This window comes from Tachypleus tridentatus, chromosome 8, assembly GCF_004210375.1.
Source record: "Tachypleus tridentatus isolate NWPU-2018 chromosome 8, ASM421037v1, whole genome shotgun sequence".
NCBI lineage: Eukaryota > Metazoa > Arthropoda > Merostomata > Xiphosura > Limulidae > Tachypleus > Tachypleus tridentatus.
The window spans coordinates 105161402-105174665 of NC_134832.1; the positions used below are offsets into that span (position 1 = coordinate 105161402).

General features: G+C 33.4%; 1 protein-coding gene across 2 annotated transcripts in view; it reads left to right on the forward strand.

Annotated features, from left to right (window-relative positions):
* The first annotated feature begins 4356 nt into the window (after positions 1–4356).
* The window catches only part of LOC143223127 (carcinine transporter-like), a 36002-nt gene continuing 27094 nt past the window's right edge, over positions 4357–13264 (forward strand). The window contains exon 1 of one of the 2 annotated variants that reach the window (XM_076450633.1): positions 4357–5112. In XM_076450633.1, the coding sequence (XP_076306748.1) occupies positions 4693–5112 (420 nt within the window). In that variant the 5' untranslated portion in view covers positions 4357–4692. The remainder of the gene's footprint in view (positions 5113–13264) is intronic. The other variant, XM_076450631.1, reaches the window with a different exon arrangement.

The following is a 13264-nucleotide window of genomic DNA, read 5'->3' on the forward strand; positions in this document are numbered from 1 at the left end:
AACTCATTCTCAGACTGTGTTTTTCGTTACGTGGTTTTGTTAGCATCAAATTTATATATAAATCGTTTTCAAACTGTGTTCATCGGTATAGAATGTTTATTAGAATCATATATCTGTATAAACCATAAATAGTCCCCACACAATGTTCTTCAATATATTATATATTAAGCACAAAAATGTGTGTGTCCATCTGTTTGTCCGTTATCTAACTACTCTTAGTTCGCTGCGCTAATCTCAACTAAATTTTGTGGGATGATAGTCTGGAACAAGGAGCATGTTATTCGGGGTGAAAATACCTTATACTCCCAATATTGATCTTATTAAGCATTTATTATCTTTGACGGAAAATAACGTTAACTACATTTATAGGTGGTGCCACGTCATTACACACAAAAAGAAATTATTAACACGACATGCAAAGTGTGAGGAGAAGGTACACAAATATCTTACATGTATAGAGTGCGTTGACACTCTTTGTGAAAAAAATGCAATGACAAACATGGCTGCCACTATTGCAGTAACACATAAATTCAACTGAAGTTTCTACTCCAACAGCCACCATAAAGCTGATATGAATAACCGTTTCTTGAGATATACCTACTTCCTACTTTGATCCGTGACTTTCCAACTTCGGCCGCTTAAGACATTTCTGCGTCCAAACCCCGTCAATTAATTGATTGAATTACTGTGGAAGGACATTACGAGTTGAGTGTTGAAAGCGAGTAACAGAAAGAATCTTTATCACCACAACTTTGTCTACTACCTCTTCTTATAAAGTTGTCCTGATCATTGCAAAGTATATATCATGTTTCAAGTATATACATACTGATTTCTTAAAGCTTATAATATATTTTTGTCAGGTTACAATACATACTGTAATAATATATTACATTATAAATAAACTGTGTGAATGTTTTTGTTTTTTTATTTCATAATCCGGACAAAGGACAAGTACATCAGATTTGTATGTACATAAGACTCAGCTCTTTCTGCTATACTCTGTTGGAGCTGTTGTAAGATATCTTAATACCAAGTCTCATTTGAATTCGTGGAATTAAAAGAAGTAAAAATGTTTGTTTGTTTTAGTATTTAACTGTTGATCCCTATTACATTAAATTAAAACAATAAAAAAAATGACTGGGCGTATTGAACCAATTTATAAGTGTCAGACAATTGATCCGAAAATAAGGAAATGACGAGCAGTTGTAACTGCTGGAAAGAGATTAAAGAAATAAATAAAATACAACATATCTTCCTTCTTATGGAAAGTCATAATTAACCGTGATTTCTGGGTGTCGGAATGAAATCCTAGCGTGCATTTCATTGAAATCTGACAAGTTGTTTTTAGATAGGTTTAAAATATTTAGGCTTAATGGTTACACAATCACTCAAGAACTAATAAAGCTATTTAGAATGTGACTGATTTTTTAATGATTATAAGATCTCACAAGAAATTTCTGCGCAAGTTTCAATAAATTCAGTTTATTATTTTAATAAAATATTTTATCGTGTTTCTGAGGGTTACCCAATTTTAGGTGAACAAAATTAGTCATTAGTTAAAAATAATATTTTTTTTTCATATGAGAAATGTGATATAATGATATATAGTTTAGTTCAATCTTACTAATATCCAACAAGTTATTTAGGAGCTACGCATATTTAATTTCTTTGACGTGCTTCTTGTGATCCACCTTATATCGTATACAATCCTAAAATTTGCTCAAAAACTAATAATGTATTAAAATGTTGTAACAAACACATAAACTTGCTTTGGGTGTATAGAAATGTGCGATTCAACGTTTCAGCATAAATGTTTTACACTCGTGTCAGATGTTGGCCTATCCTTCAATGACGTGATCTCTGCGAATTATACAGATCCTATTGACAATGGATCATTATTCGTTTGTATCCTTATGATTTTAAAAGAACGGGCCATTTTCAACGGCGAGAAAACATTCTCAGAAATCACGACACTGAAAAGTACCAACACTGTTCTTGAGAAAGAAGTTCACGTGCTTTTCTTAAAGTGCTCATGAACTTTCAAAGTCCAGAATCGATTACATTCAAATAGGTAGTAATCCTTCAAAATCTCTAAGCTGAATTTGAAAAACATTCTTGGGACCAAACATTTTAAAGGATATTCCAGGAATTGATGCAGAATTGTACTCTCTCAAATCTCTAGATAAGAATCGTGAAAATTCCAAGTCCATATCACGTCAAGAGTGATAGAAAATCCATATTATTTACAACAAATCCAAAAGCCTAAACTTGGTAGCTTCCTTAGTACACAGTTGATGGCCTTACTACTATGTAGTCAGAAGATTAAACAGCGCATGAATCACGAAATGACCTATGTGAAGAATGAGAATGTTTTGATTTTCTTGTCATTTTGGCTGAATTCATTGACTTGGGGGACTGAATTACTTTCTTTACCATAACTAAGAAATGGAATCAAAAGAATTTCAGACATTAACAAATGTCCAGATATTTTATTGTAAAGTTGATGATGATCCCATATCCTTAAATTAACTCCGAGAATTAAAAAAAGAATTACAAGTAACAATAGGATTGATTTTGGTATAAGGAATGCTTATTAATTTAATTGTATATAACTTGATGCCAAACATTAACAAAGACAAAAATATAATAAGAATTAAAAATAAATAGAATATGCAGAAGCATTACATTGATAAGAGGAACAAACTTTACCATAAGATACTCTTTGTAACCGCTCTTTCTCTCTCTCTTTCTACATATATATATATATTGGAGTATGCATATTGTTTTATCATTATTATTCTTATCTTCGATACACCTTAGGGCCTTAACGACAAGTCTGAAGATTTATAACACTGAAACCCTGATTTCCATATTCAAGATGGGTACAGCATAGATACCCCAAATTGCCTTCAGTATACTTATCCTCAAGCATCTATATTAGGTAAATGTGTGTGTTTGTGTGTTTTCTTTTAGCAAAGCCACAAAGGCTATCTGCTCAGCCCACCGAGGGGAATCGAACCCCTGATTTTAGCGTTGTATATATTAGGTAAACATTAAACTTAATTTATACTGGAACAAAACTGAAATGTAACAAACGTGTTTCTATTAAGGTCCAGAATGCTTATCATAATAGCTATATGACATTAATTTCATCTAGGTATATTTTTAGACGCTAAAATAAATTTAAAAAAGAAAGTGCAGTAAAAACTTTATGAACACAGAAACTACTCTTGTTTGTAAAGCAAGTAGAATCAATTTCAATCAACCAAATTAATTTATAAGACTATTTAACATATTTTGCTTATTATTGGGTTACCGTAAGCTTGATGGCTTATAACGCGAGACTTTGTGGTTCAATTCCTGCAGTGGGCAGCACATATTCTATCGTGCAACTATATGCTTGATAGAAAAACGAGCAAACAATCCGACATTTCGTTTTAGAAGATTTTAAGACTTTATCAAATAAAGTTCATCTGTAGTGAGGACATATCTTTCAATTGACTTTCTAGGCTGATGAATACCCGTTCCTACTGAAAATAAGGGGTTATTTCATGCCACAAAAGCAATATGTATCTGACCTTGGTAACGAATACAAAGAAACCTCTTCTTTATATGAGCAGAGAAGATATGAATATGGCTTAAAGTAAACATGACGAAAGCAAATGCTTACCACAGCAATAATCTGAAAGAAGGCGAATCTGTGGTCATTATTCAATCAACGACCGCTAACAGCACCAACTGACAACTTATATGATTTATCCAAAAACTATAAAACCAGATTTTTCATAATATTTAGAAAAACTTAATGGTATTCTACAATTAGGCTTCTTGCAAGCATACAATTATCGCTGTTCAGGTTGTCCAATCTTTCACTGGAAAAAAAAAAATCTTATTTTTTTTAGCCAATAATTGTTTAACGCGCTATGTCATTCTTGATGTATGTTATTAGAAATATTTATCTATATTCTACCAAGAAATAAAAAAAACGTTTATGTTTATTTAGAATCCGGGTTTCGATACTCGTGGTGGGCAGAGCCCAGAGCCCATTGTATAGCTTTGTGTTTAACAACAAACAAAAAGCTTTGTATCAGTGTCAAGCTTCACATTTACTGACTTATCGTCATTCATAGTAAAAATATCTAGTACACTGTACAAAGATTATCATACTGTTTTCCTGTGCTTTTACACATTATCGTACAGTGTTAAGCTTACACATATCGAGATATAAAAAATAGGTCAGTTCTATATCAAAGTTATCGTACACGTGATTGAAAAAGAGCATGACAAGTTTGTACCATGTGACTTTTCGCGATATACTTGATGAAAATAAGTTTTACTGGATAATAATATTATCGCTGCTATGATACGTCACAGTGTTGAAAACCGTCATCGTTTTCAACTTTCTATAATTGCTGTTTGCTTCAGTTTCCTGCTGAGGGACCATTGGTGGCGTTTCTACAACTTCATTTCGAAGTATTCTTCAACTTAGTTAATTTGAAAAGCGTTCAATTTCTCCTTCAGCAACATCATTCTTTGACCAAAATACCTAATTTTGGCTACTTCAGAAGCTGAGAAACCAAGAAAAGTAAAGTGAATATATCAAAATAAAAAAAAAGAATTACAAGTACAAAGAAAGAGCTCGAGCTTAACTAGAAAACACACATTAAATAAAATATTTCTTTGTAAGTGATAATGGAATTCGAAGAAGTGCTGAACGATGTTGGTGATTATGGAATTTTTCAGAGAAGGCTTGTTCATTGGTTCCTGTTACCAGGGACCATGCCATTAGCATGGCTTGCTCTTAACCAGATCTTCATGATGTCAGTTCCTGACCATTGGTGTTATGTTCCAGAACTTTCTGAATCTAACCTCAGTGTTCAACAACAACAGATGTTGATTCGACCAATTGAATATCAGTTTGGGTTAGAATTACCCAGTCAATGTCGTATGTACGACTTAAACTACACTTATGTCCTTCAAGCTTTCTTAGACAGTCCAAACATAAACAACACTTTTCAAAACTATGCTCTGGCCTCAGACGTACCGAAAAAAGCGTGTGAAAATGGTTGGGTTTACGATAGAACATTGTACGACTCTACGGCTTCCAGTCACGTAAGTAACTTATTATAAGAGCGACTAAAGCATTTACTTTTTTTTTTTTTTACAGATATACTCATTTATATAATTTTCGTATTGTCATTAATTCTAGGTAAAACTTTATAAGTTTTAAAACTTATAAACTTGCATTTATCTTTTAACATATATAAATGTAAATATACTTTTGTTAGTTGATGTTTAGAATGTCTTTTAATGCTACATAATATTTTGAATCTGGTTGTAAAAAAAAAACACTGATACTAAAATAGACTAATTTCCGTAAAAACACAAACATTTTTATTTTAATTTTGCTTAAATATTTATTGGTATTTGAATTTTGGGTAAAGCTGTTTAAGAACTATCTACACTAGCCGTCCCTAATTTTGGAGTAATAGACTAGTGGGAAACAGAGATTAAAAATGCCCACTACAAGTTATTGTAACATTAGTCAAAAATGGGATTGAATATCATATTATTAAGTTCCTACAGTTAAAAGTTCGAGTAATTTCGGTGACGAATCGAGTGCTCTAATCACTAGGCCTTTCCATCTTACAAACTGGAGAGGGCAGGATCCTGCAGTAGATAAAGTTTGTTATTCAAATCAGTTGGAACAGTGGCAACAAGATTACTCTTGGTCATCCAATCAGCTTGGTCTTATTAAACTCTCAATAGCTATAAAACTAGGTTACATAGCGGCAACGTAAGGGCAAGAGTATTTGTTTGTTTGTTTTTTAAAGTTCACACAAAGCTACACGATGGCTATCTACGCTAGCCGTTCCTTATTTAGCAGTGTAAGACTAGAAGGAAAGCAGCTAGTCATTACCTCCATCGTCAACTTTAAGTAACGAATAGTAGGATTGATAGTAAAATTATAATACCTCCACGACTGAAAGGGTGAGCATGTTTGGTGTGACGGGGATTCGAACCCGTGGCCCTCAGATTACGAGTCTAGCGCCATAGTTCTAGTATTATCATTTATTTAAATCTAAACTAACTGAGAGGCCTCTTCATCTGGTATTTGTGTGAACAAAGACATCACATTAAAATTATAACTGTGAAGACAGTGGGATTCAAGTGTATAAATCTGCTAAACATTTCGAGAAGATGCAGTTTTAACATGGAGATAAAAATTATGCAAGAAATTTACTTGAATTGTAAATAAAGATTCCGTAAAGTTATACAGTTAAATGTAAATAACAGTTTCTTTGATCAGTACATTCAACAGGTTAACATTGGGGTTTACTTGTATATTAGTTTTCTGTTAAATATTTCTTTTACCTGATTATAGATTATCTACTCATTTTTGGCAGTTTCATATTATTTCTAATTCCAACTGTAATTTCTCACATTTAAATATATATCTTATGTATTTGATTTCTCAAACTCACAATCACTATTTCCGACATCAGCTATTCTTAGGGGATGTTATGTTACAACTTCCGACATTATGAACAAAAATGTTTGCTATCACCGAAGCAGCAATTGTCTTATGTTTGTTTGTCGTAAAGCATAAAAATACATGAGGGGCTATCTATGCTCAGCGGCAAATCAGTATGGGTACACGTTAAAAATAGGGGTTCAATACCTGCGATGCAGGTAGAAAACGTTTCTACAGATATTTCCGTCATCAAACGTATCATTTTATGAAAACATGTTTTATTTTTCGCTATTCGACATATGATATAGTAAGAGTAAAGTTTACATTCGAAATCTACTAAACAACTACTGTATATAGATCTGCAACAGTACACAAGCACAGAGTGCAATACAAACGGTCCAACGACATTTTCTTCACAATGTATGAAAATATTAAAGTCTGCGCTTCTCACGAAAGATTATTTAGTTAGCTATACGTCCCATATATACAGTATCGTTCATACAGGTAACGTCACAATGTGTCGAAACACGGATTGATTAAAATTGATATCAAAGAAGTGGTCACCAAGTGTTTCTTATGTTATGTATGAAAACCTTGAAATGTATATATATTATCAAGAAAGCTAGATAAAGTTTTTAGTGTTAAAGGTCGTAATAATTGAAGAACAATGTAAGTGTAAGAATGATTAGAAGACTGACTTCATATATCCAGTGGTTACATATTTTATTTAATCGACTGTATCTAAACTACATTAAAAACGTAATGAAGCCAAAACGTTTCTACAGATATTTCCGTCATCAAACGTATCATTTTATGAAAACATGTTTTATTTTTCGCTATTCGACATATGATATAGTAAGAGTAAAGTTTACATTCGAAATCTACTAAACAACTACTGTATATAGATCTGCAACAGTACACAAGCACAGTGCAATACAAACGGTCCAACGACATTTTCTGTTTGATAAAACAGCATGTTCCTTCTTAAAACCAAGCAAACGGGACAAACATTTTATGAATGTTTGTTAAAAATAACCGCTAATTAAGGAGAACTCGAACATAAGTAATAACTTGTGTCTTTTAATAACATCATGAATATCACAACACTAGCATATGGTTATGAGAAATGGGCAAATGTTATATACAAGTTTTATGAGCAACAATGAAGACCACATCACATGTGTTTAACCATAAGAAGAAACAATTACACACACGTTGTATACTCATGCTCATAATGAGGATCACAGCATTTAATCACAACAGCTAGGTAAATATTATATACAGTTTTCACAACTCCAAAGGAGGACCATAACATCTACACTTTATTATGAGAACTAGGTAAATATTATATACAGTTTTCACAACTCCAAAGGAGGACCATAACATCTACACTTTATTATGAGAACTAGGTGAATATTATATACAGTTTTCACAACTCCAAAGGAGGACCATAACATCTACACTTTATTATGAGAACTAGGTAAATATTATATACAGTTTTCACAACTCCAAAGGAGGACCATAACATCTACACTTTATTATGAGAACTAGGTAAATATTATATACAGTTTTCACAACTCCAAAGGAGGACCATAACATCTACACTTTATTATGAGAACTAGGTAAATATTATATACAGTTTTCACAACTCCAAAGGAGGACCATAACATCTACACTTTATTATGAGAACTAGGTGAATATTATATACAGTTTTCACAACTCCAAAGGAGGACCATAACATCTACACTTTATTATGAGAACTAGGTGAATATTATATACAATCTTCACAACTCCAAAGGAAGACCATAATACCTACACTTGATTATGAGAACTAGGTGAATATTATATACAATCTTCACAACTCCGAAGGAGGATCACCACACCTATACTGGATCATGTGAACTAAATGAATATCAAACACAGTTTTCATGGTTCAGATAGAGGTTTACAATATCTATATTTCATCATAAATGGCCGCATAACATACATAATCGTAATGACCGAGAAGGAGGACTACAGCACCTATACTTGATTATAAGTAGAAGATGAATATTATTCATAACTGTAATAACCCTGAAGGAGGACTACAGTGATTGTGAGCTGCCATAAAAAACCAACTAAAATTATAAATTATTCAGAGAGAACACCAGAACTTTATCAGCTCCTGTTGAGATGAGCCAGTTGTCACAGCAATCAGAAACCATCAGGAAAGTTTGATTGACTGATTATTTGAAATTAAGCACAAAGCTATACAATGGGCTATCTGTGTTCTGCCCACCACGGATGTCGACACCTGGTTTCTAGCTGTGTGAGTCCGCAGACATACCGCTGTGCCACTGGGAGGCACCATCAAGAAAGAATTAGATTTGAACGTGTAAGCTGAAACTTTTGTTAATAAAAACCTTTTTTCTGGAATTTAAATGGTTTTTAATTATGAAGGAATTAACCTCATGTGCACATGTAGAGGGTCCAATTGCGCATGTCCTGACTTTTTACAAGATGTCGTTTAATATGGTATTAGGTAGTTGATATCAACTATTTATCTGATCCTACATTGCTGATTTAGCGATATTTCGTAGTAGAGGAAAATAAGTATCAGATAAAATATACAAGTTTATATTTTAGCTTCCTTCAGATTTATCGTGTCTTCTGGTTGCAATTTCAGTTATTAAGTTTGGATGGGTTACCTTGATTTAAGTCTTCTTTACTCTTTTATTTTTCACTCGGGTGTATTATTTGATTTTGAATGCGCCATGTTTTGGCTTACATGCACTCTGGACTTGGTCTAGGAATGTCTGAGGTCTGTTCATTCACCTAGCTGTCATCGCCAAGCCATATGACAAACCTGATTTTTATCCCAAAAAACTTCCATTCGTCTCAAAATGCTGATATGGACTCAGACTCTCGTTTGAGTGTCATCTGCACTTGCAGTGTCGCCCATGTTTTCAGAGACAGTTGATTCTTCTGATCTTCCTGCCATCACTTCATCTACCACTTTGACTGTTATACCTTCTGTTCCTTCTTCACCTGGACATTCTTGGAAATCTTTTCTATAGATGACGTTTCTACTTCATTGATTTTCGTGTTTTTTCTTTCTCAAGTGGATCCTAAATTTTACTCTACCCAGACGTTTTAATTAGAAGCTATGAAATACCGTTTCCGAGTCAATATTCATCAAATTAGCCCAACCCGTAATGAAGCTATTATCAAGACTTATAATAACCGACTTTATGATATCTTTTGTAATCAAATGGACCTACTGAACCTAGACCCAAATTCTTTGTTTAGAAAGTCAGTTCTGCCTATGTCAAACAACAGACACACCCTTAAAAGACCTCCACTGTTTTTCTATGCTATACTTGGAGTGAATTCTTTAGTTTCTGAACAGGACGTTATCTATGAATTACTGAAAGTTAACATCACCACGGATAATCAAGTCATCAAGATGAAAAGTGCCAAAAGTTTAAATCACTGAAATGCATTCTCACCAAAAGCAGTGATGTCATTGACTATGCTCTTTGACATGGAGTTTGAGATTTCTCGGATACATCCTCTTTCACCATGCTTGTTTTAAAACTTTCACACAACGACAGAATGCCCTAACCCCACTGTGTGCTATCGATGTAAAAGCTTACTTTCTGCACTAGGAAGACTGGGTTTGAAGGAGAAGTAACGGGTCAGAAGTATTGAATAGATGTATTATGGAAAGATGACCCAACTCAGAGGAAGGTTTTTAAGTGGTAAGTATTACACACTGGAGGCAATTCCAAGTGAATAGTACCTGCCACTTGAAACCTTCTTCTGAGTTGGATGACCATTCCATAATGGATCCATTCAATACTTTTGACCCTTTATACCTCCTTCAAACCTAGTCTGCTCTTATCTTACTGTCGAGGAAATTTTTCAAATTCTTGCCATTACTTTTCAGAATATTTATCCTAATCAGACACCATTTGTTCTTGATAGTATCAGTTATACTGCTACAGTAGTCTTTAAAATAGAAATGTAGGTTACCCACTTTATATTTGATATTATTTTCATTTTTGTCGACTATGGGAATATTAAGAACAAGTATTCCGAGAAATATTAAATTCTTTATTTTTTAATGTCTGCACTTTCTTTACAAATATTCTTTTTCTTTAGAGACTGATTGTTGCTAATACTTATGATTGCATTCTCCGAAATTAAATTTTTCTTAAGACCACACAAACAGTGATACTGTTTCATTATAATTGGCATCACTGTCATAATCCTTCATATATCAGCAGAATCAGGAGGTTACTATATGTATTATATAATATATATATATGCTGTTGTGAGATATCCTATACTGTTAACTTTCCTGCTTGGATACTTACCTCAGTTACAACATACTTCTCTCCTGGACGCTATTATTGTCATGCATCTTTTTTTTCTGTTTATTGGATTGTATAGTTCAGGGTTACATAGTTCTGGCAGACACGAACCTCTATAGCTGATCTTCATCCAACCCTTCTCTTTCTTGCTTTCATTCTTTCTTGTGTGGCTTTTCAGGTTCTTTACTATCTCTCTCTTCCCCTAGCCATCCTGAATGCAATTTGTCACTTGATGTTGTTTTGTTTCTTTCAGCGTTGCATAATCTCTTTATTAGATTTCGACTTAAAGCTAACCAAGTCTATACTCATTCTGACCTACGTCAGACCTATTCCAATTTTCGTAATGCTGACTGACTTGCCTATTGCTCCTAGTTGGTGATGTTATTGTGTATCTCACCTCTTCTTCTGAGGTTATCACATTTTTTTCTGCATTGGAATCTCTTCATATCTTTGTTCAAGCTCGACATACTTGTACTACATATCTTATACCACATAAACCTGCAGTGCCTTGATAAGTTGTGGTTCTTATATGTTTATCTTTGTTGTTGTTATGGGATTATTGCCGTTCTCATGATACTTTGGTTCTGCACCATTCTCATGATTCACTGTAACCATGTGCAATTGGTAGCACAATGCCATTGGCATAGAATTTGCAACACAATTTGCAGTTCTCCCACATTTTTACAATACTGGTAACAAATTAAACCCCTGAAAAGACAATGCTTTACTCCATTGTACTAACGTTTAGTCAATGGTCATTGGAAACTCTAATGCATTTTATTCCTTTTTAAAATTCAACTTTCATGCTATAGGTTAGCATTCAACAAGTTATGGGAATCTTTCAGACTGATTCCTCACTCTTGGACTTCACCCCAAATCTTGAGGATATTCTTGTACAATATCCTCCCCTGGATCCTTTATTTACAGTTCAGACTATTTACTTAGCATTTAAAAGTATATGGAACTCAGCTCCCAGAATAGGTAGATTAACTTATCTTCATTTCTGACATTTATCTGCTTCTTCTGGTCACTTTCTACAATATTCACCTTTCCATGGCTTTTATCCAGATCCTTGGAATAAATCCACTATTCTACTTTTCTTGAAACCATCTATGTCTTCAGTAAGTATTGAATCTTATCATACCATCAATCTTACTAGTGTTCTTAGAAAATCTCTTGAAATAATTCTCATTCTCATATAGCTTTACCCGGTTTCCATTCTCATCTTTCGACAACGGATCAACTCTTAAAGTTATCTTATACCATTACCAACAAGATTAACATTTTAGAAACATGTTGTCTTATTTTGTCTTTACAACTGTTTTTGAGTCACCTGACACTGTGGATTAATGTATAAATTCAGATATCTGCAAATTGTACTCACATATGTCTGACGTAATTACTCTTTTCTTCTGAACCTTTCTGCTACAAGCTTTATAGAATGTACTAACTCAAAACGTTTTTTTTGGGGGGATACTGAAGATTCACAGGGTTGAGTTTTATCACTCTTTTTCTATGTGTTAAATGTTTATGTTATGCCATTTTCCGTTTCTCTCTTTACCAATAGGTGATGATACTGTTCTACTGGTTATGTGCGAGACAATGATTATTCTCGACAGGATCTTACAAGTACAAGTTGTTGTCAATAATTTCATTATTTGGAATCATTGCTTGCGTTTTACCATTAATGCTCATTATACCAGCCTTATTCTGTTTGGACTTACACGAAACAAATGTCGTCAATGTCGTGACCAATTTTTTTATTTGATGTTCAAATTGAAAATGGTTTGCTTAAACTCCCGAACACAGTAAAACAACTTTGAGTAAAGTCTGACAAACAACTTACCCGGAAAGTTCATCTAGTGTTTTTAATTAATAAAATAGCCTCTTGACATAAGCTTCTTCTCTGCCTGTCTAGTACAACCTGGAGTTCAAACTTTTATTTACTTCTTTACACATATTATTACTTTATTTGACTTTGTCTCATTTACAGTTATACTGCACGGATTTCTAGCCCCTCTTCCTTTCATCTTTGTTTGCAAATGTTAGAATATCATGTTCTCAGATTAACATGTAACGTCCAGCTACCTAATCCTACTAAAGACCTTTATGACCATATTATATTTCTGCTGATACTTGATCATTTTTGGAACTTTCGAATTCGTTATGTCATACAATATTTCTCTACTCAAAGTAGTATATTTACTGATACACTTGATAATCCAGTCCAACAATTTCTATGTCTCATACCTTCTCTGCCATGTCTGTTGAACCAGTATGTCACTCCTTTCTAGTGATCGTGTTTAATACTCAGTGCCACAACTCCGGTTATGTATTTACCTTAAGGATTTACCACACTGAGAGAAGAAGAAGCAATGTTGACTATGTGTAATTTATTATCACCAGAGAAAACAACAACATAAATAGATAAGTT